At 40.7% G+C, this 18788-nt stretch overlaps 1 protein-coding gene across 1 annotated transcript; it reads right to left on the reverse strand.

The window, feature by feature from the left end:
- Positions 1-1130: 1130 nt before the first annotated feature.
- kdm5ba (lysine (K)-specific demethylase 5Ba) lies at positions 1131-18564 on the reverse strand. The gene is made up of 27 exons (XM_018699046.2): positions 18266-18564; positions 13789-13866; positions 13468-13590; positions 13161-13331; positions 12451-12576; positions 12000-12093; positions 11790-11890; positions 11474-11632; positions 11199-11318; positions 9806-9964; positions 9459-9640; positions 9027-9189; positions 8584-8703; positions 8097-8291; positions 7561-7742; positions 6907-7031; positions 6528-6678; positions 5951-6071; positions 5416-5771; positions 4445-4583; positions 4166-4345; positions 3914-4072; positions 3291-3710; positions 3070-3160; positions 2792-2979; positions 2438-2701; positions 1131-2276 (listed from the first exon to the last, which is right to left on the reverse strand). The coding sequence occupies exons 1-27, from the start codon at positions 18416-18418 to the stop codon at positions 2139-2141; spliced, it is 4458 nt and encodes a 1485-aa protein (XP_018554562.1). The 5' UTR covers positions 18419-18564; the 3' UTR covers positions 1131-2138.
- Positions 18565-18788: the final 224 nt, after the last annotated feature.

Below are 18788 nucleotides of genomic sequence, written 5' to 3' on the forward strand. Positions count from 1 at the left end.
TGCACATGAAATTATCTCTCAGGTTGTTTGGAATAGAGAACTTCCTAAAATGTAAATGATAACTGAACTGAAATGAAGTACCAGGTGCTAAGGCTGCGCAGGATGTGAAATTACACCTTTTTGTATTTGCATACATTAGAGAAACATAGGCTAAGCTTGTGAGAAAAAACGTTTCTTTAAGTGCACACTTGAGTGTTTTGCACACACAGCTGTGTCAATGACTCAAACTGTTCGTGGTAGAGATTTACACTGAAATAGGAAGTAACCTCAATGGTTGTGAAACAGACAATTTAAACATTGTAACTGCCTGAACTAGTTCACAGATGAAATATTTTACTGCAGAGTATTGCAAACAATAAAGACACACAAGAACAACTTGTTTAGTATTTAAACTTTAACAATAAAGTATTTAACTTTAACAACTGTGTGTTGTAGAAGCTTAGGGATTGTGCTGGTGCTGAGAAAGTGGTTCATAAATCATAATTTAATCAGTCACAACCTGAATTTTATTAGTTTTAACTAATTATTACCCACTCTATCAGTGTGACACAATAAACTATGAATGAGGAAAAATATTGAATGATTTTTTTTTTTTTTTTTTCAATATTTATGTAGTTACTTACCTGTTTTATTTCAGCAGTTTGATTGTATTTCATAGTGGAGAACTGAACAATTAAAAAAAAAAAAACCAAAAATGACTGATATCAACTAAATGCCTCCTGTCCACAGCTTCGGTTTGTAGCTGTGGAAATTCATTTTTGTCATCACTGTGATTAAAGTGACAGTGTGAGCTACTTCAGATCATGCCCGTGTGGTATGTTCAGGTGTCTTCAGAGGTCATCAGCTTGGTTTGGAAAATCCCAGCAGGTCAGCTTCAGGTCACAGTTGCTTCAACCTGCATGACAGACTGAAATGAGACTTTTATGAGCATCTGCAGCACAAGTTCACATTCGCAAATCAACTCAACAGCCTTCTCGGAATCAAGTTTTTCTGTACCAGCTGTGCGATATATTCTTTTTTCTGAGAGTAATTCAAAAACAACCTGGCAAAATGAATTCCAAGGCTATAAATGATGAATTTTACTAAACGTGAGGCATTTAGTACCAAGAGGATTGATGAGTCCAGGAAAATGGGAACAAACATTTTTATTTTATAATGCAAACTGCAACATATGAATTATATTATTTACCCAAAGGAGCAGAAAAAGGTCATATACCCGTGGCAAATAAATCACACTGTGTTAAATCTAAGTCCAACACAATATTTTCATCCTAAACCATAAAGGGAAAATCCACCCTAAAAGAAAATGTACATTCCTTTGATGTCGGACAGCTCATTCTTTCTTGTGAACATCATCAAGTCTCACCCTGGTGCCAGGAACCACAGATCCAGGGCTCGTTGTTTTTCCTCCGCAGACAGCGCAAAAAGGGAAATGTGACTTCATATCAAAGTCAGTGATTTTTTTAAGGGGTATGGTCAAATAGTCAGGTGCAATTTTTGCACGTTTTAGATCAACAAGCTTTGACATACAGTTGTTGCCTCTGATTCGAGTTGTTCACAAATTTTAACTGAACTGTGTAAGATCATAGGATTCATAAAGTGAATTCTTCAGGGTTTTAGCTTCGAGAAGGCATCCTATCAAAGAATGTCTAAGCACAAATATAGCTCAGGTGTAAACTGAACTTCAATTAATCAGTTCAGTTATTGCTTAGATAAATAATATTTACTCTACAAGAGAAAGATAAGTTTCACATTGTTCAGATGCATGTAAAAAAAAAAAAAAAAAACGGTTCTAAAATGTGATGTCAAACTGACTTTTTTTTTTTTGGTTGAAAAAATCCCTGCGCTGTTGGTTCTTGAAACGTTTTGCCATTTTTTACATCTGCATCAAGTCTTGGAAAGTTTCAGAAAGGATTAGTTGATTGGCTGAAAAACCAGCCACGTGACGAAAAAACAGTGACAGTGAAAGTCTTTTGTAACTCTGGGAAAAAAAAGTAAATAGCACCATGTTCACTAAGGGCAAGCCAGAAGGTAAAGAGGGGGGTGGGGAAGCCACAGGGCACACAGAGTTCAGGTGTGCACCTAAGTGCTGCAGCTTGCAACAAAACCGCTGATCCTTCAAAGTCACTTTTTGGTCTTCATTCTCCTCTTTTGTAGTCTGGCTGTGTGCAGCTTATGCAAATATAGTCCTCCTTCTCTGCTCGCTCAGCAGACAGTCCGACACAGATCTGGTGGAACCACTGGTTGCAGCTGCCGTCGCACTGGACCCAGTTTACCTGAGAAGCAGAACATTTTGTTTTGTAAATGTGCTGCTGCTTCTCTCTCACTGTATTACTTTGCTGTGTACTTTAAATCTGAACAGAACAAGAACATATGTCACTTAACATTCCCTTCAGTTACACATGTAGCCAATATAATAAAATGATATAAAACAGACCTCGTCACCCTCTGGCTCTCTACACCATGGTGCAGCACACAGTGAATAGTCCTCCTCAGAGTCTGATGGAGCAGGGTCAGACACCGTGTGTGTGGGAGAACCCATCCTCTTGGTTTCTTCACTCCTTTCTTTGCTTTTCTTGGACTTCTTCTTGCGGCACTTCTTGGCCTTGTCGCTGTGCTGAGAGTCAGAGCTTTCCTTACGTCGCTTGGTCCTTTTGCTCTGACCGTTCATCACCTCCTTTTTGAGACTGGAGACTCCGTTCTACATTGAGACATGAATATTACAATAAATATCAAATGTGACTGAGAACACTTTTGCACAAGCAATGAACTTTGCTGTAATTGTCATTACCTTGTTGTGGTGGGGGCTCCCTCTTGGAGACTGTTGGTCCTGTTCTGTGTCGTTCCCGAGGGGGGGGCTATGTGAGGGCAGGGGAGCCAGTTTGTACAGTAAGTATCTGTACAGCTGCTCGGTCTCCGGCAGAGTGACCTGCAGCAGGAATCCCTCCACCATCAGCTCATCCAGCTCAGGACCAAGACCTGTGACAAACATGATAAGAGTTCAGGGGCTGAACTAAAAAGAACGAATGCAAAGTAGATTCAAAGCGTGCAAAGGTTTTAACCACTGACCCTGGAGTGGAACAGACTGGTGTTCTGTGTAAAATGATGAACCATTTATTTCCTGAGTCAAATGTGAAGATATCCTGGGTCCAACTCTCCCCTGAAGCAAAAAAGAACAGTCAACTGACTCTTCAATGCCACTCAGCTAACATCACAGTAACGTGATCAAGTCAAGAGCCTCATTTTGCAGCTATATTTACACTGAGTTTCTAACATGTGTTTCCACTGACCATCTTTGACACTTTCTCCAGCGCTCCCTCTGTGCACGCCTGCTGTACTCTGTGCTGCCATCGCACCGTCCTCTCGATGAGGAAGCGCAGGGCGTCTCCTTCCGGAAGTCGAACCCGGATCCTCTGCAACGAAGCAAGCAGGGGCAGGACCTTGTCTAGGGGGGGTTTTCTCGACCGCTGACAGAGAGGGCAAAGCCAGGCTTGTCCATACTCGAGGTCTGCAGTCGTTTCCACGCAGCCATGGTGGAAAACCTCTCGACAGAGCTCACACTGCACCATGGCACCTGAAGGAGCCTTTTGGCAAACGCAAACGCTAAGTGTGCAACAGTTTTCAGCAGGAACAAGCTTAGATTCGTTTGAGGCCCTCAGAGCCAACAAGATCTCCATCTCCCTCTGGCGGACCTCGGCTAGAGTGGTCATCTGTGAGGAGGGAAAATTTAACTTAGCAAATGAAATTTAACAACAATTCTCACGCTCATTCTTCTACCTGACACCAGATTATGGGTAATTTTCAACTACTGTAATTAGTTAGGTCTGCCAAACGTTTTGTTATACAATTATATTATGTCATACAATTATACTTATTGTGGAGGAAAAAAGAAACATAATACAGCTTCACTCACAGCAGAAGCAGAATCCTTGCTCTCAGAGAGCGCTCTCTCCACATCACACAGAGACTCAAGTTTTGTTGAACCCTTTTTACTGATCTGCGGAGCTTCTTTTGCTTTTTTAGATCGTGACTTCTGATGCCCGGCCCCTACATCACATCTTGGGCAAAGCACCTGAAGACATAAAAGCAAACACACATTAACTACTGGTCCTGGCACATAAAACAGCCTTGAAATGACTTACACTGAAGTAATATCTCTGTTTACCTCAAGGAGAGAGAAGGGGGAGTTTTTCAGTAGGAATGTCTTTGCTGCGCTCTCTTTCCAGGCCTGAATGTCGCCGACAAGGGCCTCCAATCGACTCAGCGGGTCGAGCCTCACTGGGATTCCCTCTGCTCTGAGAACCAGCTCAGAGAGGCTGTCCAGCACCGGAATACGTCCCCCGAGCTGCAAGCATGGTCACGCATGATTTTTAATCCACACGCCACCATCTGTGGCCAATTGTGAAGTGCTGAGAACATTCATTGAAGCTTTAATTTATTTCACCTGAAGTGCGTCGGCTTCATGCAACCATTTCTTGGCCTTGGTGACGACATCCTTCAGCTGCAGACAGTTGGGCAGATAAGCAGGGATGTTTTCTACCTCTTGTAGAGCCACGTCAAGTGTTTCTAAGCTGTGATAGGGCCTGTGAAGTGACATGAGTTTTAGTAAGTACACCTTCCATTCATGTATATAAGCAGATTTTTAAAAAAAATGGATTTCATATTATCAATTAAGAATACAGAACTTTACATTTTAGTGAGAGAAATGCATTTTTTTCTCCACAGTTGTACATAAACGTCAAACATCAGATCATTTGAAGTGTTTGCTACGGCAGTCTGGTGCTTTGCAGTGTGTAGTCTCTATGGAGCCATTAGTGGGTTGGTTAAGCACTGTCACAACACCATGATCCTCTTTATCCACCATGATCCAGCTCTGCAGACTTGGCACATTTCACTCTGCTCTGTCTGAAGTTTTAGCTGGTTTCATGTTTTCACTTCACATCTGCTATTTAAGAAAATTGTGCATAAATGAAATATTAACATAAATTCACTGTTATGGAATACAGCTTTTACTGTATGTTAAGGGTACAGTACTGTAACAGCAGAGATTTCAGGGTTTCAGGCTCTGGATAAGTAAGGAGTAGGTGGGGTAGAGAGTGTATGATGAACAATGTTATTTTTGTAGTTCTCATTGATTTGGTTTTTCATGGTAATTTCACACCTTATGCTGCAACTTTTTCAGCTTTTCCGTGACTACTGAACATCAGGAATAAAAAATGAACTATTTGATTAAAGAAAAAAAGCTGTAGCATCGGACTTGAAACCTGGTACATGTTACTAAGAAGTCCAGCAGTTGTTTTGCCACCCAAAACACAGCTAGGGGACTGACGAAAAGGAAAACAAGCTGTGGAAAATGATGAATGGGATGAATGGAAGATGCAAATACAACAGGTCCTGTGCAGTTCATGTCCTCACCTGGCCTCGATGAGGCTGAGCACCTTCTCCTCCCACTGCTCCGACACCGTTAGCAGCTCCTGCAGACGAGCCATGGCTCTCTCCACGGAGCTGTGAGGGGCCAGACCGACGCCCTGGTCAATCAGCCTCCTCATGGTGTCCAGACAGAGGCTGTCTGGCCAGCTGCTGGCTTGCTGCACAGCCTCCAGCCAGCGAGCCTGCTCCAGTCTCTCCCTCAGTAGGGGCAGCTGCGGCAGCTCCACATCCAGGCCCAGACTCACATCCAGCAGGTCCTGAAGCTCCAGCGGGCTGGGGGACTCATCAGAGAGGAGACGTTCACTGCGCTGCTTGAAGTCATCCACCCGGGTCAACAGGTCCTGGAGGCCATATTGAACAGGATTAGGCACAACTTTTGAATACCGTCAAGAACTCAATAACTTCACTCACATACATCAAATGTGTTGTAGTGACTATTTTTTGTTCCAATTAAAATCTTTGAGATTTTATACACAAAAACACTTATGCACAGTATTAAGTCTAATCTAAGCGGACTAACCTTGAGTAAAGGAGCCTGCCGGATGGTACAAGGCAGGCTGTCTAACTGTCGGACAAAAGACCTCAATTCCTCCACCGTTAATTCGTTCTGGTTTTGAGACTTTCCTCCTCCAGAGCGATACCTAAAACACAGATGAAAATCGCTTAAAGGACAGATCTCAAAATGACAAACACAGCAATAATGATTAAAAAACATACAAAAATGTTTTCTTTAAACTGTGTTATTGGTATCTAAAATAAAGTCTGCATTTTGCCACCTTGTCTGGCAAACTGGCAAACTAAATGAGAAACACTCATTTACCAGCAGATGAGCCCTGCTACCTCCTATAATAATACAACAGATTCAGTAACAGTAATTAAGAGTAACAGGAGTCGGCTCACACCAAAATATACTGGAAAACTGTAATTTCCAGATAACACAACGAGCTAGTGGTAACAATAATAAGATCAAATTATTGATTTATCATCACACAGTATTAGATATGGGTAAGAATCAACAAGACAGATATTTATGATTTATTGTCTTATGGTCTCATTTCAATTCATAGCGATGCAACCAAACACATTTTCTGCAGTACCTCGTCTGCCTCTTCCCATTGAGAAGCTGTTGTGCCATCACGGCAACTTTATCAGCCTCTGTGGTGACTGTACGTAGCTGATCCAGGTGGCTGGTTTGTGGGAACGCCTTTGTTTCTGCCTGCTCCACCAGGCTGTGAAGCTCTTCCAAACCTGAGCAGAAAATGGTACTGCTCAGTAAACACATTCACAGACTGTGGGTTGATGTTTACATATGACACTAAAATGGATGTTAGCAGCTGTCTTAAAATATAAGGTGAAGTAATATGACGTAGTTTTGCCAGCCGACACGATACTAATGAGTGCAGTCCTTTAAAATGAAGAGGAGGGCATATTTGGACTGTTTTGCAGTATGGACATTTTGTAGAATTTTCTTCAAACCTTTTTTCTTGTCCCCTTTGTTCTCCAGGATCTCCTGCACAGTACTGACCCACTCTTTGTATGATTCTGCACGCAGCTTCACTGACACCATCATGGGGTACAACTTATCCAGTGTAAACTTGTAACTGTAAGAAAAGACAAAGCAAAACAGCGAATACACTATGATGATTGTGTAATTTGTTGATCTTAAATAGAATGTGCAATGTAAAGTACAACTTTCTTTCTTTCTACTTTTGAGCTTTTTTCCTTTTTGCATTTTCTTTTTTTGCTTTTCAAGGGATTGAGCATAAAACTACAACTATTACTGCAAAACCAAACTGCTTTGCTGTTTATATATATGCTGAATTCCCTCTGGACTTTTCTTTCATTTTAGAAAATGTTATCATGCGAGAGTGATCATTATTAGGATGTTTAAAATGGATTCCCATTATCTAATAAGATTAAAACTGAATAAAATTAAAGCTTTTTTAAAAATCACATATTCCAATGTCACTGCCTCAGAAACTGCACATTTACTTCACTGATCTAAAATTAAATATATTTAAAAAATATTTTATTGCTGACAAAGATTTAAAGCACGACTCATTTTTGCACATGGGTGAAGCTGTTCATTTGTAGTTTGTAAGTGAGTATGATGTGGTTACTAAGACTCACTGGAGTGTGAGGTTGCTACGAGGACACGAGCAGAGGTCCTGGGTGTGGTACAGACAAACCATCTTGCTGGGACTGCAGGCACAGGTGATGCCAGACAGGTAGCAGGTGGTCCGACACTTGTAACACTGCCGCTCCTCGTCTGGGAGCACCTCAAAATCAACTTGCTGTGATTGTTCCACACCCTGGGGAGACAAATTCACAATTGTCAGAACAGCACGGGAGACAGAGGAGCTAAAGGTGACAGATGTGCAGACAAAATAAGTCTTTTTTGATCTATTATGATACATATCTTCCAAATTTTCTCTAATTAATCCTTGACACATCATTAAAGGAATATCAACTTTTCTATAATTGCCCCACAGGAGATAATATAACAAACTGAAGAATTAATGAGATTCTGACCTTAAAGTTCACCAATTTACTCCCAATTAAAAATGTGTTATACGCTCTAATTACAGAAACTATATGCTGCCATTATTTTAATTCTTCAGTCCAATACACTAATAAAAAAGGTCCCACAGATAAGGGCTCCTCACCATTTTGATTATCTTTAGTCTTAGTTCCTCTTCTTCTTTTATCATGATGGTCATATCCTTATGCACCGACGATGCCAGGTCAACATCCATCATGTCTGCTTTACAGGCCATGTTACAAATCATCTCATCGTGGGAGAAGACACAGTACCTGCTCAGCTGGCGATAGTGTTCCACACAGTTACGGCCAATGGGCATCTGCCAGGAAACATGGACAGAGGTCACTCAATGCAGTAATTTATATAGTACAGTAGTTTAATAGTTCTATTTCAGGTCTTTTCTCAGGTTTTTATGTGTCATGTGTCTATATGGGTTTTCTCAACTTTTATTTTCTTCTGATTATTATTAGCATATTTTCTCATTCTAAGCAAGTTTTCCCTGATCTCTGGAAACAAACAGTTACTGGAGGATGGTGCAAAGCTACTACCACGTGAGCCAAGAGCCAACATGGCTGGTGCTGTGCAAAGAGATGGATGAACTAATTTCTTACCCAGTCCATTGTACAGAAGTTGACAGCTTCAGCAAAGTTGAAACCCTGGTTGAATCCGCTGTGGTAAGCTCTGGGAAAAGTGATGACAAATTCACCTGCACACTGGTTGGTGCGATAGATCTAGTTAAGAGAAAGAAAAGACAGAAAAATTACAAGTTGTACATATCTAATTACATACTTTGACTGAACCTCTACAATTTTATCAAAAATTAGTTAGGGTTTCTTGATGGTTGAGGCACTATTATATGTATCATGCACTGAAAACTTGTTGTCACGGTCATTAAAGCATAGTATGTGATCAATATGCATATTTTCTGTGCAACAGTGATGTGTGAAATGCACATATGAGGATTTGTCATTACATTTAGTGGATAAAGATCCATCTCTGTCTCAGACATTTAAATGCAATGACTGATAAAGGAGTCTAAGAGCAAGATCGTTACCGGGACGCCATTGTTCATCAGCGTGTTGGGATTCATGATGGTGACCAGCTGGTGAAGGAGGTCTGGCTGAGACTCAAACAGCTCGGGGGCCAGTTTCTTCATGACCGACTCAAGATGCTCTGCAGCATAACCAGGAGCCCCGTACCACGTCTTTGGCTCCCCCCTGCACATATTGTCAAACATCTTAGTGAACAAACACCCTAGAGTATGCACCACACAAAAGGATACATTATTTCCATTATTGTATTGTGCAAGACTGATGAGACACTTACTATAATTTTTCATGAATTATAGATTTGTCACATCCATGACAGGAGAGACAGTTTGATGATTTTGTAATCTATTTCAGAAATATATCATATTCACAGTGTTCCTTGTGTAAGAAAGGGAGCATTATTACAGGCATATAACAGTTTGGTGAATGCACTTTACCAGTGGAGATAGTTTATGGAGTAGCTCCAGTGGTCCTCAATATGCCAGCAGAAGGAGGAGAAGCACATGCCCACGTACAGCCAGGGTAACTTCATCCCACAGATGTCGGCTGTAACGTGAGTCAGCACAGAGGCATCCAGGACTGGCATGTTGTTCAGGTTCCAGCCGCTGCTCAGGTAATGCTGCAGGGTCAGAGACAGGTCTCAAAACTCTACTTAACCTCCCACTTAAATATAGCCCTGTAAACTGAAAATTCATTACATCTAAAAACAAATACATAACATCAGCGTTGTTCATATATATTCAAGTATAATAAATCACCACTATAACAATAGACAGATTTGTACCTCGTCCTCAGGGGAGACTTCAAAATGGCCGTTCCTCACAGGGAAACCACTCCCAAACTCCTTAGAGGCAATGTCTGCTCCGTACTCCACAGTGACATCCTCCTCGATGGTGCTGACTAGACGCCAGAACTCCTTTTCCACCAGCTCTGTGGGAACCATCTAAAAACATACACAAAAAAATCTATTAAACACAGATCAAGAAATATATGATGTATTTCTACAAGCACTGCTACACATGTCAGAATTCATGCTTGAATTGTTTGGACCAGAATAAAGAACATCAGCTTCTATGAAGAATTCAGCCCCACCCCTGCCCCAAAAAACATCTGATAAGACAAACAGGACTCTCCCTGGAAGTGTGTTATCAAAGCATTCTTTTGTTCCAGACCAAAGTCATAGAATCAAGTAAGTGTCCAGGACTGTTTCCCTCTAAAGAAGCTATTTGTAAGTTTTCTCTTCTGCCAAATGTGGTTTCTTGTCAGAAGAGGATGGTGGTGACGGTTGCTTGCCAAAAGCTTCAACCATTGTTATGTTTACAATACGCCCACTGAGCAGCGCTACTTCCTCGCAGCAGACTGGATGCTACAGTAAGTCGCTGTCAGCAGGTGATGAGACAGGCTAGCTGGTTAGCGTGCTAACTTCAGTAGAAGAAAACAAGTATTAAAAACTGCTGTTACTTTCCATCGCTGGAGGCAGCTCTTGTCAAGAAAATGAATGATGTTTGATGATGGACCTTTAACTCAGTAGTAAACAGGTGGTAATGCGAACACTGTCTATGTAGTGACAGCAAAAACATACATATAGCACCTTTAAAACCTGTCTCTACTCTCAGAAAAACTTAATGGGATAAAAACAGAACAGTTTCATGTGTTGGAATATTTTGTGCATGATGATATCTGTGCCTTGTGCCCTCTCCTTATCTCTTCTGCTTATCTGCTGATCTCAAATACCTGAGATGGAGTAGTCAAGCAGAGAATAATTATTTTAACTTCCCAAGCTGCAACATGTCTGTCAATGGGTTTGTCTGGGTGAAGAATCAGTCCCTTAATGCACTGAGGCCAATGCCAGTGTCAATGCTTGACTACATGCTGTGTTTGCCCTACACTTGTGTTAAAACAGGCTACCATTGAACATTCAGCTCTCTGTGACCAACTGAGAGCTTCAAAGAACTGCGTGGGGAAGACGGACCTGTGGGTGACAGCCTATGGATGTCACCACTTGCCGCACACTGCCATAAACAGATGCTGTACATACGACCTATTCATGGGGCTTTCCGAGGTCTTCTTACTGGATATCTTAGTCCCACCTCTGTGGGTGGTACAGTGTAATTACCAACAAAAACATACTAAGTAGAATGGAGACAACTTTCAATTAATGAGTGATGCAAACTCACATGAACTGGCATGTTGAAATAATCAGACTTGAAGGAGTCGGCCATGTCTCCAAAAGCTTGGAGGGTGTAGTTCCTGCTGGCCTGCTCAAAGCCAAAAGCGACAGGAGGTTTGCCACATTCCTGTGGGGAAAAAAGATGGAATATGAAGTTAAAAATAAACCACCTGCTTCCATACTATATTTGTGGATGTCAGACGGGAAACTATACTCTTGTTCCCAATTATGAGCTTCTCTGTCAGGATTTAACCTCCTGGGGGTAGAGGGTTTGCAGCTCACCTGAGCCAGGCACTTGGGACATCTCCAGTCGCCTTTGGGAACATCGTGGAGGGGAGGGATCAGACAGAAGATGTGATAGCTATCATCACAGCCATCACACAACAGCAGGCGGTCCTCGGCACTCCCACTGCCACATACCAGGCACATGTACTGGTCCACCTAAGAACAAAGAACAACTGTGAGCGCTGCCTTTGTTCTGTCATGTGTACTTTTCTTTCATGTGTTTCTGGCAGATTCAACATGGATGAAACTATTTAAAAAGTACTGGAATTACAATGATGTAAATGATAATTTCAATACAATAGATTAAACTTACTTTATTCTGGGGAGGTTTATTTATCTTGTCTAATACAGTTTCTTCATATTCTGTTGGATCCTCATGTTTAATGGGTTCCATTTTCACCTCGGACCTTCTCTCTGGAAGACATGAAGACATAAAGACTTAATGGAAGCTTCGCTCATTTTAACCAACACATTCCAGTTATGTTTATAAAAAACAATCAGCACTGATCGGCTTTGTTCTTACCAGGCTCTGGTTTGGCAACACATGTTCCCATCCTCCTTCTGAGATTGGGACGATTCTCACAAACTTCTCTAGGTTCAGTTTTAACACTGCCTCTCTGTCAGAAAATCAGAGAGAGACAGGTTTTGTATGTTTTACTGTATCACCGTTAAGATATCTGGTGGGTACCCCTTTAAATCAGAGAACTAATGTGGGAAATATGTGGCTTGGCCCTTTAAATGCAAAGAGGCCAAAGTCACAGTTTGAGTTAAGGTCAGCTGGTCATCTGTCATGGCGGCCACAGAATATGAATATGTCTTATTGTAAAGATGACAGCCTCACAAGACATTTCTGCCTTAGTGCGACTGCTCTGTGTTGAATGTGGGTTAAACCCTTATGGATATGAATGTTAACCCATTACATATGATTGATGTGACAGTATCAGAGAAGAGTGAGAAAGAAAAATCACACTCACCTCAGATCTCATTCGTTTTGCTCGGCGAGCGATGCTGCAGGTCTCCTGGGGCTGGACAGACTGACGCTGTGGCAGGTCATGAGGGGTGTACTCCTTATCTTTAGTGTCATTGGTCAAGGTGGCCTTCTGCAGAAAGAAGAAGGGAAACCCTCTGTGATTAAACACTCAACTGGTCTGGTTAAAATGTAAAACAGAAACAGACACAGATTCCCCTTGAATTTAAGCCAAATTAACAAAATCCAACACACGCTCACAAACAATGATGATCTGATGCTGATGCTTATTGGACTGCACAAGTGTTGTACAATGATCAAGTTGTTGTGTCTATCCCCTGAAGACAGAAGCACTAAGAGCACAAAGTAAACAAAGTCCCTGTCACTGTGTCTCACCTCTTCATCAATACTGCAAACAAATACAACTGAGAAGCCTCAGTAAGGAACCAAACTGTTCAAAACCTGGCACAATTCCTATGATATTCTCAAGAAACTAAGCAAACTAAGACTAGATCCACATTTATTCCATGTAATTGTATGTATACTATGCTGGTGGAGATAGTCAGTACCTGTGAGTTTATAATAATAAACTGAATGCCTCAAAAAGGTGCTGTTATGAACTATAAATTCTTCCAATAAACATCCACTCAACTGTGACAAATAGGTCTAGCTACTGCTACTTTACTGAGAAAAGCAAACATAAGTGACGTGACGTACGGGCAGATTGGCTCCAGTCTGGAACAGGTTATATGGGTAGAGGATCCTCTCATAGTGTGCCCGCAGATGAGAGCCAATTGCCTTGCCTGGAGCAAAGCCCATCTTGACGGATATCTTGGTCCAGCGTCTCTCTCTGCAGACTGCATCGAAGCCTCCCTCTTCATTCACCAGCTTTGGAGAGAAACCACATATTCAGTATTTTAGTAGGTGTGTTCCCATTTACGTGTAGAATCCAGTCATATGTAAATAATCAAACAAACATATAATTTTATTGTTTACTGCTCCACCTCCTTGACTCTGCCCATACCTTATTTAGCTGATAAAGATCCAAAATCTTTCTTTCCACATGAGGAATTTTCAGAGTGCATCCTTGGAGCTCCCAGAATTTTGCTATTTGATCAAGGAAGTTGAGCTTAACTCTGGTCTGAGCCTAAAAACAGGATGAGACAAAGGTTAGCTGTGCAGAAAAAACCTTTTCATTGTTTAAAAAAAAAATCAAAATTACTATGTCAAATGCCCTGAGTACTCAGTAACTACTGTCATTAACTGGCTGGACTTTTTTATTTATGGAATACACCATTTACACATTTTTACACCTTGAATATATAAACATAATACAAGAAAGTACCTCCAATTCATTAAGCCTTTGTATCCGTGGTGTGAATTTCAGTCTGTCAACATCACAGGCAAATGGTGGCTGCCATTCCTGAGAGGATAAAAAAAGAATCATAAGCAAATCAGACAAAATCTTTGATGATCACACTGAAACAGAAGCCTCTGAAACAAATTTTGTTTGAGGATTTATCAGTCTGTAAGATTATGTCATGTGCTACAAGACCCCATGTGACTGATGCATGAATATACATGTTCATCTGTTTAAAAAAAAAAAAAAAAAGACAAACTATCCTGGAGACCTTCTAGTAACCAGAGATTTTTAGAGTCAGGCCTGTAGGAAGTCGTCGTGTGTGCAAACATGCAAATATACTGAGAGCAAGATTTTGGTTTGGGTTTTATGGGTTACCAATAGAAGTGATCTAATAATTATTCATTAAATTCAGATATTTTTGGTAAGATCAACACTATATATATATATATATATATAGCATTAACAACATGGCTATGTTAAAATCAATTATTACAATTTAAAAACATCTTAAAATGTTTGTCAGAACCTTTGAATAAAATTGGCTTATTATCACATAACAACAGAATCACCAAGCCATAATCTAAGAATATCAAATCACTGCCTGGCCCTATGTGATGGAGTTAACTGCACCACCTTAATCACACCAACTGTTTTACCGAACACCTAACCTGTCTGACATTAGTGCACTTGCACACTATATTAAAAACACACCTACTCATGCTAGACCACACAACTTCCTGTAAGACTAGAGAAGGGCGATGTCTCAATAATCAGCAAGATCATCTCAGTTTTATATCATAAAAATGTGTGATATCACACATTTGTCATGAGTGGCATATTTACAAATGAAAGAAAAACAACTTATGAAACTGAGTCCTTGAGTTTGATAGAAAAGTGTACCATCTTGGCCAACATAAGGCTGATAATGGTTACACTGTCACAGACTGACATGATTATATTGTTACTTGGTGGCTAAACAGTTGTTGTATGTTAGTATGAAGCAAACTTTACCATGTATGTGCTTAAAGATTCCCAAAATCCCAGTTAAGAAGAACAGACAGAAATGCATATCTCTGAGATGAGTTTCAGGTTTCACATTTGCCCTGCATTGAACTTGAAACAAGTAATAAAATAAAATAAACAAACAAAAAAAAAATTCACACCAAAATCTATAATCTCTAAAGAAATCCACGAGCTGAATATGCGTATAACCAACCCTGGTCTTGCACAATGCAGAGAAGATTGGTTACTTTTTCACTGATGGCTCAGATTCTAGCCTCAACTCTGTATTTAGGCTTTCAGAGGGAGAGAAAAAAAAAGAAAGAAAACCAACCAAAATCTGATGAACTCAATGAACCATCAGCAACTTTTCCAGTGACACAGAAAACAACCCTACTGTGTATCTACAGCCTGAGCGAATACCAATTTAATTTTTTCCCCCAATATTATATTTTGATTTCTCAGCATTTAATCTACGTTGAGCACACCGTAATTCATGGTGATACAGTAACTTGTTATTGCATTTGTATCATGAAAAAATGAGCCTGCCAACACTGACATAAGGTCTTAATTTTACTTGAATAACACCAAGTTCACATCTTGGAACTGAACTCCCTCTGAAACTACATTGCAATGAGAAGGGAGTGTGTTAAATTAGCATGCAAGACAAGTAAACTTATCATGTGACCTGACACAGCTGGGTCTGGAAATTAGGCTACAGCTCTGGATCTACCTCAAACTTTCGTTATCACAATATTTCTTAAATAAAACAAACACAAACAGTTAATTTGTGAAAAGAGTCAGCATTACCTTGATAAATGACCACCTGTTACTGTGGGATTAGCAGTTTAAAATAAAAAATGTTGCACACAAGGTTTACTGTGTCGGGATAGCCTTTTTTTCCTTCCTGGTTTGAAACTGCTAGTCTCAACAACAGCTGCATTAACGCCACCTTATCATCCATAGACAAAGCTGGATTAGACCCATCAATGTCCGGGTACAAAAGAAAAACAATCATTTTTAAAACATATGGGACTGCACTGGGTTTTCAGACCAGTCTTCAAGCACAAGTCAGACCACACCAGTTAAGATTTACAAGCAAAGTTTTGGTCTAAACATGACTAGCCTTCCCTCTAATGCAAAATGACAAATATGAGTGGTGAGAGTTAACCACAAACAGCCTTGTATGCCTCATATGTGCTACTAACATCGGCAGTCAAAATGTAACCTGTGTCAACCCTGGAGGAAATACTGACCGCATACTGTGCACCCAGAAATCACTGATCAAAAACAGGTTGTGATACAACGTCTTCTTCCTTTCTAAAACACTCTCTTTTTGAGCACACTTTACAGGAGAGAAAAAAGGAAACAAAGAAAAAGAGATTTCAAGCCAGATCCTATCTGAAAAACATAGGATGTTACATGTACACAGTGTGTGCCTTTGCCATACAAGCCTCCAGGATGCCCAGCGCCCTCTTGCCTTTCCACTCTCAACAGCTCAAATTCACACTTCTGAAGGATTTAAGATTTGTGTATTGGATTGTTTGGCCCACACACCAACCCGCAGCCAGATTTTGGTATGAATGTTGAGAAGCCACTGTTGGTGCATGGCAGAGGACTGCAGATAATTGTGCTTACAAAAAAGTAGGGCAAATGGTGGACTTGAAAGTACGCATATTTTTTTAAAATTCAATAACCATCAATATACACTCAAACAGTGGGCACTGTATTTATCTTATTTGTTGACCTGCTGCTTCTTAACCATATGGTATATAATGCAAAGAATTACCCTGCATTTTAAAACTGGTTATCTTGATGCCAGTAAATTCAAATGACTTGCATTGATATCATGAAGCTGTTCAGGCTTAAGTCTAGTAGGCCACAACTTTGGTCCCCAATCTATTTCTAAATGATGAGGTCAATAACAGGTCTCTTTTAAAAAAGATGTGAATTGTTGTCTGCAGCACATTTAAGCACTGGTTAAAACAATGCAGTACATATGTTGTCCCTTCTTTGACTGTAACACGTCAGGGAAAACCTACTAGACAAGCAGCATCCAATCTTTGCTCAGACCTTTTGCCACTGCCTCCTTTTGTTTACATGAGCCGTGCATTTTCAGCCACAGCACCAGCAAATACTAAAAGCAGTCCCTCACCCACCCTTTTTTCAGATAACAATTCAGCCCCTCTTACCCCTACCCGTCCTGTTAAACCGTGCAAAATGGGGCTTTTACAGCTTCCTAATTTCTACTACAGACGAGTCTTGTGTTATCTGGCGACACACTGATCAAAGAAAACTATTTCCATCCAGGACCTTAATGTTTTTAAACTGACAAAGGGATATCTGCCATAAATCACGTTTAGTCATCACTCATGGTAATATAATTTGCTTAAGCAGAATTTGTCCTTTATCTAATTTGCGTTGGAAGCGTGGACACACCCTTGAATGCCCTCCTCTCCCACAATGTATCAGAAATAAGGTCAACGTAAGATTAATTTAAATTCTGTCTATTTGAATAAGGAGAGGGGGCGATTCATAATTATTTCATCTTCTTTGTGTGCCGAAAGACTTAATATTTGACTCCTGTGACGTTATGGAGGTGTGGATTATGGCTGAATAATCCTCCAATTAGAGAAAGAAAATATTATAAAGACAGCCAATCGTTCGAGAGTTGCTTTCATAACAACGATATAATGTTATTCTGCGAGTTTAAAAATACTTAGCTAACTAACTAACCCCGTCAACAGCCAGGAATAAAAGGCATTCAAGTAGGTTTTGCGTGAAAAATTACAGAAGTAAAACAACAGTAACAGTCTCCATTAAACACCGTGTTTGAGCTACCCTATCTCTCCATAAACAGTTGGTCACCGAGCACGTAGGTAACGTTAGCCAGCGTTAATGTCAGACAACTGCAGCTTTAAACGGGCCTAATTAACGTCACCTCACACTGGCTAAATCTGTCAAATCCTGCTGAGAAAGTTGGTCTTTACATTTAGCGAACTGGTCAGAAAGGAGTGGTTAAAAGACTAGTTTAAGTCTTGGTAGCTTATTTCCGTGCGCAGACTCCAGGAAGCATTTCATTCTGCGCTAACGTAAACAATTTCGGTTAAATTTGCATACAGGCAAACTTTAGCGTTTGAATTATTTTTAGAAATCATGCCCCCCTTAAGCTGGCGGTTACACGTCTCGGTGTCTCGAGGTTAAAAACTTGACCAGGACACCTATATTTCCTCTTGAATAGCCATGTCTGAGAGTGCTTCTCTATGGCTGTTGCAAACACAACACACTCCGGGGCTCAGGCTAGCTGACAATTCAACTCGGAGCCGCAATCCGCCATGTTGAAACCTGTCTAAAAACACAACTTTGCCTGCTAAATTACCAACAGCAGCAGAGGCCAAAACACTGTGCGAAACAAAGACAAAGAAAAATTGAATAACTGTCAAAATGAGGAAACACTCACCGGCGGCGGGCGGACCTTGCAGATGCCAGTTTTCTCTGCAATGGGTCGTATTTTGTTGATGTACGCAAAAGGGTCGGCGAATTCCTCCCAGCTGGGCTCAAAAACAGGGCACTCCGGAGGAGGAATGAACTCATTCAGCTGAGGTTGAGTCATCGTTGCATCTTCGTTATGACTGTAGCTGAATCTGTGTGTTTTTTAAAAGCCGAATATGCTCGCTGAAGATTTCTGTCTCTCAGTTCATGTCCACTCTCCACTCATTGAACTCAAAGACGAATTATCTAGTTGGAGGCGAGAGGGTGACAGCCAGAGACCGTACCCCTCCGCCTTAAAAAGTAGACACCCACAAATTATTTAGGCTACGGTCTGTTTTACGCTCCAGTCGGTGTATGTCCGCGCCCCCCGCAAACACATCGGTAGTCATTATTTCACATGTTAATACTGATTGTGTTTGTGTATTTTTTTTTTTTTTTTACTAAACTGATGCAGCTTCAGTGGTGCGTGTTCATATCTCTTTGCAGGAGTT

This window comes from Lates calcarifer, linkage group LG12 (assembly GCF_001640805.2).
Source record: "Lates calcarifer isolate ASB-BC8 linkage group LG12, TLL_Latcal_v3, whole genome shotgun sequence".
NCBI classification, from domain to species: domain Eukaryota; kingdom Metazoa; phylum Chordata; class Actinopteri; family Centropomidae; genus Lates; species Lates calcarifer.